The sequence below is a fragment of the Ammospiza caudacuta genome, chromosome 5 (assembly GCF_027887145.1).
Source record: "Ammospiza caudacuta isolate bAmmCau1 chromosome 5, bAmmCau1.pri, whole genome shotgun sequence".
Lineage (NCBI taxonomy): Eukaryota > Metazoa > Chordata > Aves > Passeriformes > Passerellidae > Ammospiza > Ammospiza caudacuta.
The window spans coordinates 10,505,852-10,522,862 of NC_080597.1; the positions used below are offsets into that span (position 1 = coordinate 10,505,852).

General features: G+C 41.0%; 1 protein-coding gene across 1 annotated transcript in view; it reads right to left on the bottom strand.

The window, feature by feature from the left end:
* Positions 1 to 17,011, bottom strand: part of TBXAS1 (thromboxane A synthase 1) — a 228,663-nt gene that overhangs the window by 125,386 nt on the left and 86,266 nt on the right. Inside the window, exon 4 of the mRNA XM_058805104.1 lies at positions 3,412 to 3,508. Coding sequence (XP_058661087.1) covers positions 3,412 to 3,508 — 97 coding nt within the window. The remainder of the gene's footprint in view (positions 1 to 3,411; positions 3,509 to 17,011) is intronic.

Below are 17,011 nucleotides of genomic sequence, written 5' to 3' on the forward strand. Positions count from 1 at the left end.
CTACAAGGCAGTAACAGCCTGTGTGCTAGACTTGGTTGCTTGCTCTAAAAGGAAGAGAACCTTAATGCAGATTTCATCTGCAGTCACCTAACACTTCTTTTGCAAGAATTATCAACCAGTAATTCAGAAACAAGAGAAGATGATGGGGGAATATAAAAGACTTTTATAGTAATTTTCAAAAGGCAGCCATAGGAAAGATGTGAAATATATAGTATCAGAGGAAAACGTAAAATGAAGAGTAGTTTAGCTTGTGTTCAATGCAAGATCTACTTTGTCTATCTCAGTGAGCAGACAGGCTCAATGTGTGAGAAGTACACAAATGGTCTAGGTCTTTCAGGATGCAGAGACAGGACACAAGATGCTTCCAAAACAATCTTCTCAGCAGATTAAAACCATTCTCATTCCCTAAAGGCCTTCTGATGGCTTCCAAGAAAGGAGTCCACAGGTGCACAATCCCAGATTAAGGTCATCCTGCTGACAAGCACTCAAAGGCATGACATCACATTACAGAGAGCTTTAATAAATGCTGTCAGAATGCACTGAATCATCACCATCCTACTGGCTTCTATCAATAAATCCACTGTTTTCAGCCCTTCACAAGTTTCTCATTGTTTCTTAATCAAATATGTACATATTTTACAATTAATTTAAAAAGTGACAAAATAAACAGAAAAAAGAAGTTTTTCTACACTTAGCTTTTAGAATTAGTCCTGAACAATTAGTCCTGAACATCCTGAAACTCAGGGACAATTTCTTAATATACAGTTGCTACAGCTGCTACAGAGAGAAAAATCTCTCTTTGAGGCATTCTAGGTTAGATAACTCACATTTGACTCTGGTGGATGAAGTACAAATCTTGATTTTGGAAATGCACATGGGGAAGTCGAAAAATAAAAGCACAAGTGTATTTTCTGAAGACCTGTACAAACCCAGTGGTCTCACTTGCTTTCCCATCCTCTCAGACTAAAAGGCTGATACTCTTAAACTAAAAGAAAAGGCTTTGGGTTGAAATAATAAGCAAGTGCTGTGTCTGGACTGGAATATATTGGCCTAGCTTTCTGAACAGCACTGACTCCAAAGTCAGTTCTATAACCACTCTTCACTGGGAAAGAGTTCATAAAATAAAGCAGGGGGATATTTTTAGCATTTTGAATTCTCCACTAGCAAATAGAAACCTTCACTCAAAGTAGATGAGCTTGCTTTGAATAATTTTAAAATATACAAACAGAAACAACCCTATTAAAAGTCTTAAAATGACATTTATTCAGTCAATGTGATAAGAAAGAATTCTATTACTTGGAAAGTGCTTTTCTAACTCTCACCGTTCAATCATTATTTGCATACAAGCCAAATCACATCTGAATACATTCCACTGGCCTTCCTTACGTACTACCCAGCATTATTTATATTCATGTAGGATTACTAGTGTACAGGATAACCAAATACTTCCCCAGGAGACCTGACTGCAAATTAAAGAGGAAACAGCTTCCTGTGTGAAAACTCCAGAGGAGGAAAGATCCCCAGGTTAGATATGGAAAGACCCAGAAACAGAAAGCTGCTTATTTTCAATAAGTGAAAAGCAATGACTGGAAGAGGGGATGACAAAGTGGAAAGTGAGAAACTACCAAAGATTGTGGCTATGTGAGAAGACCATAGAACAAGCAGATGAGAGCATATAAAACGAAGGAAGATCATTTGACTTAGACTCATAGGCATTAAGCAAGACAGATATAGCAACCTTGCACAGGGGGAAAACTGCTAATTTTGCTAAAGGGAGAGCTAGGAGTTAAATTGTCTCATCTGACATAAGGTTTCTGGTTAGTGGCAGGGATGTCACTCTGTGTCTCCACTCCTCATCAATAAAGCAGGACATTGCACAGAAAAGCCACAAATGATTCAGGGGACAGTCAAGTGAGGAGGGCAAGATGTGAACCTGCAGACACAGCTCTAGCTAACAGATCTAATGAAGAACAAAAAAAGGAGACAGAGGGAAAGAGGACCTACAGTGACATAACCTACCCGAATTTTAGAGAGGAACACAAATGTTACAGACAGACCATGACAGGTGACACACAACAACAAGAAAGAGAGAGAAACCTCTGAACACAAAATGCCTGGAGAGGAGGAAAAAATCCACTAACTGAGAAGTGTGACAATACAGAGAAAGACGTATCCAAACGACCAGGCTGACTAAAGTTAAGAGCAGAACAACAGACACTCAGAAATCTCAGAGTGTCCCCTCAAAGGAAAGATTTCTAATTTCAGGAAAGTGCTATTTGATCACCAGCTACTGCTAGGTGTAGAGGGTACAGTCTACTACTACCAAATATGAAGAAGAAAAGCAGGAGAAAGTTATAGACAGGAAGAAATAGGGTTCCTGCTTGGGGTGGAAGAAGGGACGGGATGGAAAATTTCTTCAAAGATAGAGAAAATGGGGGAAAGCCCCTTGTCACATATAAGGACTTCAGTCTAAGAAGTCTAAAAATAGATTCTTCCTTTTAAGTGTGAGCTATGGGCAGAATGGAGTAGTTATTCAGTTGGATATAGGCAGTCACAAGATGAAACTCATGTACCAAAAGGAGCAAGCAAAGGTGACAAGCAGTTGTAAACAGACTGACTGGTTGCAGAGAGGATCAGAGGGGCAGAGGAGACAGACAGCTGATCAGAGAAAAAAATGTTCTCCAAGGGCACAAAAAACCCTCCTGAATACATGGGAGTTTGTCTGAGCAGGTTTGAGTGTACAAAGGGCCCAGAGGGAAGCAGGGAATGGATGGGACTGAGGCAGCACACAGTGGCAGTATTTCCTTGTAAAATGCTGGGCAACTGCTGGAACTCTGGCCATTCACCCTCATTACTTGTTCTAACCACCTCCTGAAAATGAGCTTTCCAAGTGTAACCAAGAGCATATGTACAAATTCTGGCTAACTCCAACTTCCTTCTTTGCTATTTATTATTTTCAGGTATGACTAATACACAATAGCTGTGGGAGGCATGTCCTGATCCCAGGCAGACTGCTCCTGCTCTAAAGTCTAAAAGCACAAAACAGATCATGTGTGGGAGAAAGCAAATAATACCATCTCCATGTTACAGGCTGAGAACTGGGGAAGAGAGCTAGTGATTTCCCCAAGATTTCTCAGGAACAGTGGCAAAACTGGATATTGAAACCCTCTCTTCAACATTCATCTGGTGCTTCAGTCACAAGGACATTGTGACTCTTCTAAGGACATTCCCTTTCATCCTCAGAGTGTTCTGGTACAAGAATCTTTGACTGAATGTATATATCTTAAGGTCTCATTGAACCATGTGCAATTTTGCCTCTATTTCCAGCCTCCTTGTAGCCACTTTTGGTCTGAGCTGGAATTTGCAGTGCTACCAACTTCATCCACAAAGCCAACTTTTATAGGTACTTACAGTTCTGTTGGTGAAGTTACTAAAATCTGCCACTAAGATTTGCTTGATCATCTCTGGTGAGGAGACCACCACAAACATCTGGCGACCAATATAATACCTAGAAAGAAGTAAAAAATCATTTTAGCAGATGGTGACCACAGAGAACTATCTCCTTCTCTAAAATATCTCTTTTTGCTTCAATATACTTGCAGTGAACAAATATCACAGAAAATGTATTTCCTTGAGTAAAGCAATATCTTTCCAGCCTGTTAAATTAAGATGCATGGACCTGGAATTTAAAGGAAACAGCTTCAAATCTTTTACTGATTAATCAATACTCAGCCAACATTTTAACATAAAGGTTTACACACTCTTTGCTTACTCTGAATTCTGTGCAAAGTGATGTAGTATCACTAAACCAAACTGCAGAGGAGCAAAACATCATAAACCAACTGAAATAATCATGAAAGACCTACAAAATTGCATTTCCTGCCATCAGCCACACGAAATATCTTTTCTTGGCTAAGCCCTGCCTCTAATGAGTCTTTCCAGAAGTTCCCCCAGTGTGACTGTAGTAAAGCACATTTCCACCACTTCTATTGGCACTGGAACTGAGTGCATCTCAGGCTCTGCATTGCCATGGACAAACCTTACATTACACTAATGGGGGGGGAGTGGAAAAGGGGGAAAAAAAGTTTTACTAATTCCCTTAATAAAACTTCAGAAGAATAGGTGATAGGGGTGTCTCTGCCTGTACACCCTCTACCTCCCTGCTCCCAATTCAATACAACCTTCTGGGTCTTCACACCATTAAGGATGCTGCAGAGTCACTGGGACCTGTCCCAGCCCTACAAGTTCCAGGGGTGCAGAGCTCCCTTCTCCAGCACCATTTCTTCCAAGGCCTACAGGCACTCCATGGCTGGCTGATCTGCTGGGGGAGAAAAAGCACGACCAACAAGCAGAGGTTGCTTGCAATCCCTGCCTTTGTTGATCGCTGGACCAGAAAATCTATTCAGGACCAGAAAATCTATTCAGGCAGCACTGTCTTTTCTCCAGCTGGGGAGAGGAAGAAGAGGCTGGAGCAGGCACAGGAGGGCCAGGCAGCTCATAGCAGAACACAAGAGCAATACCAGAGATGCTGCAATACCACAGTAATATCCATGCCTAATCATTTAGGTATGATACAGCTCAGTATCGATATATTGTTTATCACCTGTCTACACTGCAACAATTGAATAGACAAGCAAGCCCTGGACTGAATTAAATATAGTAACTAGGGGTTCCCATGGCAATGAAGCTGCAGCAGCCTGATTGCTTCAAGGGCAAGCAAATTAGACAAATATCTTGATTCCAAAGCAAGGTTTCACAGTCCAATTTGACCTCCCTACCGCTCAAACTTGTAACAAAAAAATGGCAGAGAAGAACACAATCCTTCCTTCAGGAAGGATGGAAGAGATCATCTTTTCTTCTCTCATGGGTTTTCAGAGGGAACTTTTATTTCCCAAATGCAACCCACAGGTTCTGCTGGAACATTAGATATGGGTGGTGTGGTCTGTGAGGGTAAACCTTTTTTCACCCCTCCCAGTTTGCTCAGTCACTGCAAAAGTAGCTGTCTGTAATGGTCAAACTTTTATTCAGAATCCTCATAGGTGCATAAAAAAGAGCTGATGCCTCTGATTAAAGAAAGTTTTGATCACAGATTTTAATAGAAGAGGATAATGCTCTACATGAAACTTTGGTGTGTGTTTTGTACCGTTTTTCTGGCATCAGAGAGGCAACCCAAGCTCTCAAGGCAATGACATGTGCTGCTCTGAGCCTCCCCCAGAATGACCAACCAGGAATACTGACCTCTCATGCTCACACCCGGCTTTTCTTTTTCTCCCTCCAAGTTTAGCAAGTTCCTTGTCACATTTATTGGTTAGTGACTGATAGTCCTGCAACAAACAGCTTTTCATAGGGACCAACTTCCTGACATCAGATCCCAAATTTGAATCAGGAACTGGTTATGTCTACCCAGACAGCTTAACTCTGACCAGCAAGGGGCACCTCACAATACATCATGCAAAGCATGTGTGAGTAAGGGAGACACAATTCCAGTTTATTTCAAACCTGGAAAATTGCAAAGCTCCAGCTCCTGTCCACTGGGATAACAGGACGCTACTCACAGCAGGAGTCTTTATGTCACAGTGCACTTTGTGCTTGAAAGCATTCAGGACTAAAAATTTGGGACAGGAGCATCTCCTACTCAAGCTGTTTTTATGAGAAAGTGACTCACAAGCCAAGCTTATGCAAACAAAATCTATTCATCATCCTCCAACTCAGACCAGTCACCCGAACTCCCAGTTCTGTTTCCACAGCTAAGCTCTTTCTTTTTTATTTACTCTTCACTAACTTTCTAGCTATAGGCACCTGCTTCTTCTTTCTTTATGCAGTTATAAATTAGGGCAGAGAAGGAAAAGAAGGGGGGGCAAAATCCCCTACAACTAATAGATTGAAAATGCTAGGGGAAAAAAACAAACAACAAACTACTTAAATTGATTTTTAAACTAAGTTCTGCCTTTTTTAAAGGAATGACTGCTATAAAGCACACACATTATTGGATCTCAAACAGCAAAAGATCTCTTCCTGCCTTTTTTCCATTCTCCTACTTTCGGTATATAATCTTTCTAACCTTTTCTGGGACACAAAAAGATGAGTCTGTGTATGGGCATACTTTGGAAGTCAAAATCCATAAGCCAAAGGCATTACTTCTATGGTCTTTTCCTGAAGTTAAGGAAAAAGGACAAGTAGAACTAACTGTGATACAAAATCACCTGAGCTATTTCATTCAGCAAACTCAGGCTTGGAACCTGAAAAGCTGCCAGAAAGATGCTTAACTGAGTTTTAATATATTTTAAATCCTTTGCAGGATCAAGGCCTCAATCACAAAACAAGAGGCTATCTCCCAACTAGGTGTTTTGGATTTTTTTCACTTGTTTCAAAATAGCAAGTAAAAGATAAAATCCTCCTGAACAATAATCTATTCTTCCCAAGTAAATAACATATTCACCCCTGCCATGTAACTTCATTTTGATCCTGTATTACTGGATGAGGATATCACTAGTCCCACATAGACTTAGATTTATTATTGAACAAAACCTGATATTCTTGTCAGATTTTAATAAATAAGAGTTTGAGAAAAACAAAAGCCTCTGGCCAAGTACACTGCAAATGGATTCATGAATAATTTAGGACAGCACTTTTTATTAACTTTTCCTAGGTTAATCTTTCCACAGGGCTCATTCACTGAAGTCCTAACTTTAGCTACAGTACCACCACACTGCTTGACCCAACACTTTATAATATTTTCATCTAGGGTTTTTAGGGTGGAAAACAAATACTTGGGAATACCTAGCCTGCTCCTGCAGAGAAGCAGGAATTCATGCACGTAGCACGACACCCTTGGGGAGATGCACCTCCGTCCTCATGGAAATCAGTTGTAACTCTGCCACACAAGCAAAAATGAATTTCATGACCCACACATGGAAGCAAATTTTCCTGTGTAGACAAGGCATTGATTAATTAATTATGCTCTTGGGGCAATTTCTATTATCTTTTAGTTTGAACTACAGCTCTCCATAACAGCAAAAGAAATTCACATTTTAGACCAGTAGCTTTAGCTCCATTGAAGGTGAGGCAAGAAAGACCCGATACCAGTACATAAACAGCTCAAGTACAGCGTGAGCTTCCTCCAGCAGATGAAAATGTGGATGAGGAGCCACTGTCCCAGCAGGCTGCTGGTGCACAAGGCAACAGCCTCGTGCCACATCATCCCCAGCATGGCCTGGCAAAAAAGGGCTGTCACAAGCATTCAGCAGAGAGTACAGGTCTGTTCCCAGAAGCTGCAAAAAAAGTAGAGATTGCCAAAGGGCTTGCAGGTCAAGGAGGTGGTTATGTCACAGAGCATTGAACAAAATAAGCCAAACTTCATCAGAAGTGTTTCAATAACTGAAGAGGCTACAAACACACTGCACACCCAGCTGCAGCTGTTTCACTCCTCAGAGCAGACAAGCACCCCTCTTAAGGCAATTCATGAGACAGACAGAGATGACTGCCTTGTGTTCAGGGGTCACCCAGGACATTGCAGTCCTCTTTACAATGATTCAGTCATTCACTAAACACATCTTTTCTTTTATCCACAAGAATAAACAGCAATCCAGCAATGATATCTCCCGGTTTGCTCATGCACCACCATTGCTCTCTGCAGAGGTATGACCTAGGTGTCTCAACCCCACACCCAGTGCCTGCCATGGCCAAGGGCCACAGAAGAGAACCCATGAAGGTAAGAGATGCCTGCCAAGCCCAGCTCTGAGCTGAAATAGGAGTGATGAGACAAGGGGCACACTGGACTGCCCAGTCCCTCCTGAAACACTGCAGCGATTATCAATCATCTTCCTTCCCGATGTTTGACAGAGACCCCCCCCCCAGAATGCAGATTTCTGTTTCTCAGATCAGAATCAGCTACTTTTAACTTGAAAGACCAATTCAGCATCAGCCTTTCCATGCTCCCAAGACCACCCTGCCTAGCATCTCCCAGCTCCTGAGCCACAGCCATGGCCCCTGAGCAAAGCTCACAGCAACGTGGCCTTGTTGCACAGGAAAAGTGGAGAGCCCACACAGTACCTCATATGAAAGGGCCATATGTTTTTGTATAACATCCATGCGGGAAACACATGCAACCCTTTCACCTTGTTTACAGTGCTGCTGTCAATTCACAGAAGACTTTGATCTTCCTATCTATTATCAGCCCCAATCATAAAACATATATATGCTGTTAGGCAATAAGCAAGGCTTTGTTTTCTATGCTGTGGTCTGGTTAAGTACACAAAGATCACCTGTAGAGCCACATGAAAATAGAATATTTTATTATTGCTATTTTCTTGGGGGAAGAGCAAAGAACAAAGAAAAAAAAGGCAGTGTGGGGAGAAGGAGAGGTGTACAGAGACACAGAGATACAGTGGGAAAAGACTGATTTCCTTGGGCAATTTTTCCTTAAAAGAAGTTCCTCGATTACTCTGCCTCTTTTGTTTAGAGAGACCCTTCCATTGCAGGCAGAGAAACATAAAAACAAATAGCACAATGTTTGTTTAAAATAGGCCTGAAGCCCTGCCTTACTTACTTAAATCAATTTGCTGGCCTCTGAAATAATTGTCATAGCACTGTCCCCTTTGAGTGCTTGAAGGCAATTCAGATGTGGTAGGACTAAGCAATATATAATGAACAGCTGCAAAACCCAAACACAATCTGCACAGAAAGGGTTAGCTTGAGCTGAGAGGAAAGGAAATGAGTGGGACAAATTTATCTAGTACCATGAGTATTATTTTTATTATTTGTATTACTAGCATCTAAAGGTCTCCAAGAGCCCCGTATCCTAATTTGACAGGAGATATTCATACATAGAAATCTTATTCTAGGCCTGTAGAGCCTACAACTTAAATAACCTGAAATAACAGCAGGTAAAACAAATAGCATCTTCCATTTTCCATCTGAGGGACAGCCAGGTATGGAGGAGATGGGAATTGCCAGCAATCACCTTTTTCTTTTTCCTGTTGACACCCTGTGGGAGCAGAGCTTCTCAGCTGCTATGTACCTGGAAATTGCATGCTAGCTTTTTTTGGGAAGGTTGGGAACTAACTCCTGTGCCATTTGTTCTGCATCCTAGGCTGTAACTAGTCAGCAAGGTGCTTCCCTGGACTATTTTTATAAAGCACTCACAAGTCGAATATCTCCAGATTAGAGAACCACAAAACACCCATTAACACGTAAGAGAAGGAAAACCAAAAAAATCCACCCCAAAAACACAACACCCAAGAAAAAGATGAAATTACTGTACATGAAAATGAAGCCCTAGTAGCACTGAGAAGTCTCAGGCACAGAGAAAAGTTTCAAAGCACAACTCTACCAAGACACACCTCATCCAGAAACTAATCCAACCCATTGTGTAAATTAATGAAAAAAAGAGGCATGGCCACACTCATTTCTCTTTAAGAATAAATTGTTCCTTATTTCCTTTTTTAATGAACTACATTTCTTTCCATGTTGTGAAAGCTTTAAAAGAAGAACATAGGACTATTAATTTATTCCTGGAGGCATTAAAAATATCATGTAACATAAAATGCTTGCTCACACATACTTCCTGTGCTGCTCTGTTTAGTTATGCACCTAACTCTTTGTCCACACACCTGGGATTTAAAATGCTATCTTCCACATACCAAGAACCTCTGTGCTATCTCAAACTCACACCTTGCCAGAAGGCCTCTGCCTTTTGACATACTTAAGGAAGTATCAAAAAGAAGGAAGAAGATTCTGGGATTATTTACCTTCTTCCCACCACTAAAAGCACAGCTATCTTTAAAGGAGTTTGTCCCTCGTCAGGTGTAGTAAGAGACTTGTGGTATGGAAGTTGTATATTTGAAGTTGACAACGAAGAGAAGGAGGGTTGATTGAGTTCATTATAATGCACAGAGTTGGTAGAATCTTTCAAGTAACTTATACCAGGGTGCAAATGAAATCTGAGCATCTCTAACCTCAGGGTTTAGCAACTTGAGGGTGTCACACACATTAACTAATCCCTTCCCCCGACCAAGTGAGCAGTGCAGGAGACACAGGCTCTGTATGGCTGTGTTAATTCATTCATGAAATGAAGTAGATGACATTTACCCACATATAAGAAATGACAGAGATTAAATTAAGCTCACAAAGTGCTATGAAGAGGGAAAAAAAAATCTCTGAATTATACAAGCATATTCAGCAATCTATATCCATTTGGTTTTTGGAGTCAATCTGAGTCCAGACCTAAGCACAAATACAAAAACTCAAGCCCACATTCAGGGGCTGGGGACAGAAGGAGCAAAAGGGATGGACAGGGATAGCAATTGTTTATTTTCTCTACTCAGGTGGGCTGCAGCAGAAACTGGGTTCCAGGGCAGTGCAGAGCCACAGGGTTGTGGGCTGTGCTCCTCCACAGCCGGGGAGCTGCCTCTTCCCAGTGCTGGGAGGGGTTATTTTTATCCTGCCAACTGGGCTAAGATGATTGCCGCTGCTGCCGCCGCTCCGCGTGCTCGCATCACACCGCTAGCGCTGATTAGCTACATCAGTATTCCACTTCATTAATGCCAAATGAAGGCTGTAAATAAGGCACTGCTTTTACAGGATGCTAGTGGAAATCAGAAGTACTGTGATATTAATAAGAAGCCAGTCACTCCTCCTGCGTGGGTGCGTGGTGCTGCTGTGACTGGGTGATGCTCAAAGTCCTCACATCTCTTCACCTCGGCAAGAGTGCCAGAACAATGTTTCTAATTCTTTTCCCATGGTGCTTCCCATCAAGTTGGGCTGTATTAGTCTGTGTTTTGTTACTTGTGTTTAGACTGGGGTATTTTCACCAGAGCTTGTTTTGTCTGCGCTCGCTAAAGCGCGCTCTGGCGGGCTGGCCTCATGTGACGGTGCAGCAGGCGTTTGTTTCCTGTGGGTTTCAGCATATTTCTGTGCCTGGCCTTCCTGGGGCTTGTTGAGATACAGCGTGAGAACAGCCTCATCTCTTTGCACCTAATTCACTACTAAAGTACTTCTTTGCCATACCTTGAGGGGAAAAAACCATTAAGTTAGTTTTTCCAGAACACTGGATTATTATTTCTAGGGAAGGCTACCTCTGAAGACAGCAAACTGTCTGTGTCTCCAAACTTTACTTGCTACTATGAACACGGTGTTCATTTGTATGAATTGTATGACCCTATTATTTATACTCAAGGGTGCTACCTATTTTTACAGTGGAATGAAAAGAAAAAACTTACAAGATGGCTGAGGAGGGTAAGCAGACAATGTTACTTAGTCCAAGCAAGGCTCGCCGTTTTTCCTTTTTTTTTCGTCACCACATAAGGAAAGGATAGGGATCTGCTGAATGCTTATCCTGATTTCTAGTTAGGTTCCTTTGACAGACAGGTAAGCAATTTCTGGGAAACAACAGGCAGCATTACCCTGGCAGGGCTAAAGCCATTTCATACAAGATAAATGGAGACAGAGAAGCACACTTGCAGAAGATGAGGGATACGACTGCGATGCTACATCGAATAATATGGCTGAGAGAACAAGTGGAGGAGGGGAATGCAATGCAGGGCTGGTTTCTAGCAAAGTATGGGGGACCTATCTGAACACACATCCGTGGAGCCAGGGAGGATCCTGTGTCCCAGAAAACAGGGGGGCATGTGTGTGTCACCATGCAGGATCCAAGAAAAATCTGGGGACAGGAGGCAAAAGGAGAGGATATGTGCGACCATACAGAGAAAATGAAAAGGGAAGGTGGTCAAAGGATTTAAATATAATTTGTGATACCACAACATCACAAGGTACAGCAGGTGATAAAGCAGCTTGACTATAATAAAAGAAGTGTAATAAAGTTTATAGTTACACACCCATTACTAAACTTCATATAAGCAAACATTCCAGGGTGACTAAAACGAAACCCATGTGATGTGACTGCTGCCTCTCAAAGTCATTCTGACCATGATAAAATTTGTGTTCTTTTTCCTCCCTGAGACCTGATATCAGGGTACACAGAAAAGCCATCCATAACTCTGCCTTTCTGCAAACTTCATCTCATGTATGCTTTACTTATCATGGCCAGGACTAAAGTGTGACTGGAGTTCTTCACTTCTCCAGGCTTGTGAGAAAACTTAACCACTTTAGCCCTGAGGAAAGAAAAGGCTCTCAGAAAAAGACATGTCCTCATACGTATCTTCAAAAGCAGCATTCAGAACAGAGACATTCAAAACCAGTAGGCTGTTTCTGTTTGTTCTAATTCTGCACTTTATCTTTCATTCCTTTATAGGCAAGACAGCTCATCTGCCTCCTGTAAATAGGATCAGCAGTGGTGGACAAAACAATATTTTATTTTTGAATGTATCTGAAATAAACACGTACATAATTTTCTTTCAGTCTACTCCTTCTTACTGGCATTTTGATCTTAAATCAATGAGAGAGTTACATTATATACTATACCATCCCTCTTACTACCTTTGCTCTGCTTAATGCAGATGCATGCATTTCTGAAAAAAACCTGTGTTGATATTAGAATATTTCAATTCTTCAATAATAGATAGGAGTCAATATACTGTTTTGGTTTTTTTTCCTTCATGAACATAGCATGATGGAATGAGTAAGCCAAATTGAATTTTATGTAACTACACATGCAACAGACCATCTTGAAGAATAAGAAGTGACACTTTGACTTGGTCATGGTTACAAGCCTGAAAATATCTGAAGTTTAAGCAAGTGAAATCAGGGTTTCATAAGTGGGAAGGCACAAGCCACTCATTCATTTGGTTTGTGTGCAACACAGACAGCGATCTCAGTCAACAATGGACAGCTTACTCAGGGAAGGAAAGGTTTGTCAGGTGAGCCATGAGGGCACAGTAACTGGGACTCGCTTTTCTTGCACAATCTGCCTGAAAAAAATGTATCTAAACAAAGGAAAAAAAGATAGTAACCACCTACTAAGCTCTTGGGAATGGACTTTTTATGCTACAGCATACAAAATGCACACAGGAAAGATTAATTTTTTTACCTATAGCAGCATGTACTTTTTCTATACATTCTCAAGATAAACACAAACCCATTTATTTTGTTAATGCATTATTAAATGTACACTAATAAAAGTAATTTCCCAATGCTTGATGCATTTATCATGAAACCACTAGCAGAATTCTTTACAATAGAAATGCTAGCAGTACACATGGCCAACCTAAATTATCTAGGGAAATGGCTAATATCTGACCACGCAGAAACATTAGAAAGCAAGGTTTTATTATAGGAGAGAAGGAGAAAAATAGATGATTTTTCTTACAGAAAAATTGCAATGATAAAATTATTTTTAATAGAACAATGCTACAGCTCCAGGAAATTTTCCTGAATCAATTCAATCTGTGTCGTGCAGGACTTTAAAAGCCCATTAAAAATAACCGTGATAAATTTCCTATCCTCTTTCAGTGCACCACACAGAAGACAAAGGAAACTGCAATTCAACAGAGATAGAAAAGAAAGAAAATAACAGAAAAACCTGATAGCTTGTGTATCAGCAGTAACATCCTCACTAACAACAACGAGCAAATCTGTACCACAAAGGACAAGAAGAGCAGGAATGATGTGTACAGCTGACAATGGCACTCCAAAGTAATGACTTCCAGGAAAATCTATGTTATAAATGGACAACGTGCTGCTGAGAGGTAGTTGAGTCACAGCTTTCATAACATGGCAAATTATTTTAGCCTAAGAACGAATGTACCAAACCCCAGGGTGTGAATGGCTCTGGTAGGGCAACTATGGGGATTACATCCTACAAACAGCTAATATGCTCACCTGGTTTAAATTATTAAAACCTCACTAAAACCCATGCAGGTTCAGGGATTTTTTCCCCCCATATTTAATGTGTAGTCATGAGATACAGATCATGTTTCAAACTGTAATACTGGTGAGAGCACTGCCTAGTTGACCTATTTTCCATTTACCATGTTGTACATATCATCAGCTGTAACAGACACACTTCCTTTGCTGCTCCCTTCTTTGTGGTGGGAGAAAGGGGGCAATTGCATAACAAATGGCCTATACACCCCTTTATAATGAAACAACCCAAATCCCTGGGGATGGAATAGCACCTGTAGCCCTCCCTCCCACAGCCATATCCTTTCACCTTTGTTGGTCAGTCCTGTTCACCCACTCCCTCTGCTGACCCCCAGCCAGAGCACAGCAAATCCCACTGACACTGCTCTGCACATGTGTGAGCTCCCTTCACAGCTGCACATAACAGCTGTCCCAGGCCCACATCTGGCTGCCTGGGGACATGAGTGAAAACTAGACTCAGGAATAGACTCAAGAATTTCTCCTCTCTGCCTCAGTTATAGCTGCTTGGCTGCACACCACAGGATTCCCATGGTCCTGCTTAATTTCTGAGTCCATGTCACCATTCTGCCTTGCTATGCTACTCCCCAAACCCTCTGGATCTCTGCAGTCTGCTAGAGCAGTTTCCTAGAACCCAAGTCTCCAAACAGTTCAATGTACATGGAACACCACTAGCTGCGATTAAGATTTCTCAGAACAATTCTGAAAAAAAACCAGCATTTTTAATTGCTCAAAGCTTACTTAGAAAAAGGGGGAAAACAGTAGATTTGAAGACAGACCAATGTAAACACCTCATGTTCCTTCTAAATATAAATGTATTGGGCCAATTTCAAGCAACTTGATCCTCATGCAATGACAGAGGTATAGCAGAGATACAACCCCCTGAATCTATTCATAACCCCTATAAACAAAGCACCAAAAAAAAAAAAATACAAGCACAACTGTAGGATGAGCCATCATTGAAGTAAATATATTGATCTATCAAAAATGATTGAAGACTGACAATAAAAGGGTTATAAATTCTTAGAAGAAAGAGAAAGCAAAAAGCACAAAACCAACCCACTGAAAAACTCCCACCTACATTCACAGGGAAAAATAGACTGGAACAATAAAACACAATGGCAGTGCCTGTACATCTTTGATAGCTGCCCCTCCCAAAAGCTGGAACAATTCTGCTATAAACCAAGCAAATGAAAATGTAAATGCATGAGCAATTGTCTGGGGGATTCAGATGCTTCGTGTCCTGTAGGCAAAGAAGGAAGGGGAAAAAGGTAGGAAAGCACAAGAAGGCACCACTTTTATTTTTTCTGCAATTATTGATTATGCTCTTCTCACCTGGAGCCTTTTAAATCCAGAAGAGATGTTCCAGGATATAGGGAATGCTGGGTCAGCACTGCCAGCAACACCCCTCATCCTCTGACCCCAGTGTAACCTGCTGCTTCCAATCCTCTGGCAGCAGGGACAGCCTGTGGATTTCAGAGGTGCCAGCCTCTGGAAGTGTGAGTACAGAAATTTCTGCCTGCAGAAATCCAATAGCCAAAATGGCAATCCCAGAAGAGGCCAAGACTGGAAAATACCCTGAGTGCAATGCCCAGAGCAGTCCCATGGGTAGGTATAAACACAGTGATTTATACTCCAAGGTTTACAAATTGTGCAGTTGGTTAAATATTTTGCTAAAGAAATGAACAGAATGAAAATTTCATAAACTTCTGTTCTCCACTACTGATGAAAATCCAATGGTATTAGTTGCAGGCTGAAAGTAAATAAAATGCCAGTGAGACAGGAGAAAATATGGGTCTGTAGTAAGAGTAAGTTTAGGTATTTCATATATTAATCTTGCCATTTTGTAGTATATATCTCTATTTCAAAAATAAAAATTTAAATTACTTTAATGGAATTTAATATTTAAAAACTAGTGCCTTTCCATGTGATGTCACATTACCATCTGACCTACTTTAACATGTGTCTCTGTACTGCACTTGGAGACCTACTTTCTGCCCCAAACATAGCTTATTTCCTACTGGTCTAAATGGACAGCTGGTGAACATATAAAATTGTTAGGCTGCTTTGGTAACATTTTACTTTGGCTTTTCACAGGAAGTATTTCATAAGATGTTCCATACAATAAAAGGTCCCAAAGAACCAAGATCCTCTCATAATGTCACTTTGAAAGACTCTGCAGCAAATCCCCAGAGTCCTTGCCAAGATCTGTCTTCAATAAAATAGATTCCAACATTGACAGAAAAGCTTGGATTATTGCTGAGTGATAAAACATTTGCTGCTAGACCTTACAGACTCAGAACATTGCTCCCAACTCACTCCTTTTTCTGTAAACTACTTTAAGAGGTCTGGGTATGTCTTCAGAGTTGCTGTACAAAACCTGGTTTTATTCAGTAGGGATCATCATCCAAAAACTGAAGTTATATAACATGAGAAAGACCTAAACATTGGGTCAAGATCTTCAAATAGTCAAGACTCTGTGCCTGAAATGAAGCTACACTGAAATAAACAGCTTGAAGGTCCGGACCACCATTTTCAGGCTGGTTTGAATGGGGCAGAGAGGAGATTCTGGGACAAGATTTTAATCTTAATAAAGTTAGACTAGAAAAAGCTCCTATGGGAGTGTACCCCAATAACTGCTGGAGCACATGGTTACTCTTTTCCCTGATGTTTTTGCAGAGCTGCTGTGTCTCTGCAAGGGAGGTTTCTTTGACACCACTACAGCTTTTTAATTATTATTGTAGAATTTTATTGGTATGACTAAAACAAATCCTCCTTCAAGACCAGCCCTCAGGTTTAGCCACTAAATTTACCAGAGGGAAAGAAAGATTCACAATCCCCAGGGTGGCTCAGCTCATCCCATGTTCCCCAAGACAGGATAAAAAGAATGAACATAGTAACAGCTGAAAAAAAATTCTTCCTCTGCAGTGGGGCATACTTTTGCATATTGCCTGATGAAATCATACCCAGTTCAGTGCCAGCAGGCCTGACATAAAACATACTCTCCAGGAAAAGAAAAGAGGTGGTGCCTTAGGATGGTGCCAAACCAACAAAGAAAAAGGAGATATTTTGTTCCCCTTTCTACTAATAAAATGTAGTAAACTAAAATTGATCCCCAGACTAATAAGGTAGAGGGAAAACCTAAAACCTATATATGACAAAACAATAAAAAAGTAATGAAGAGATTTATAGA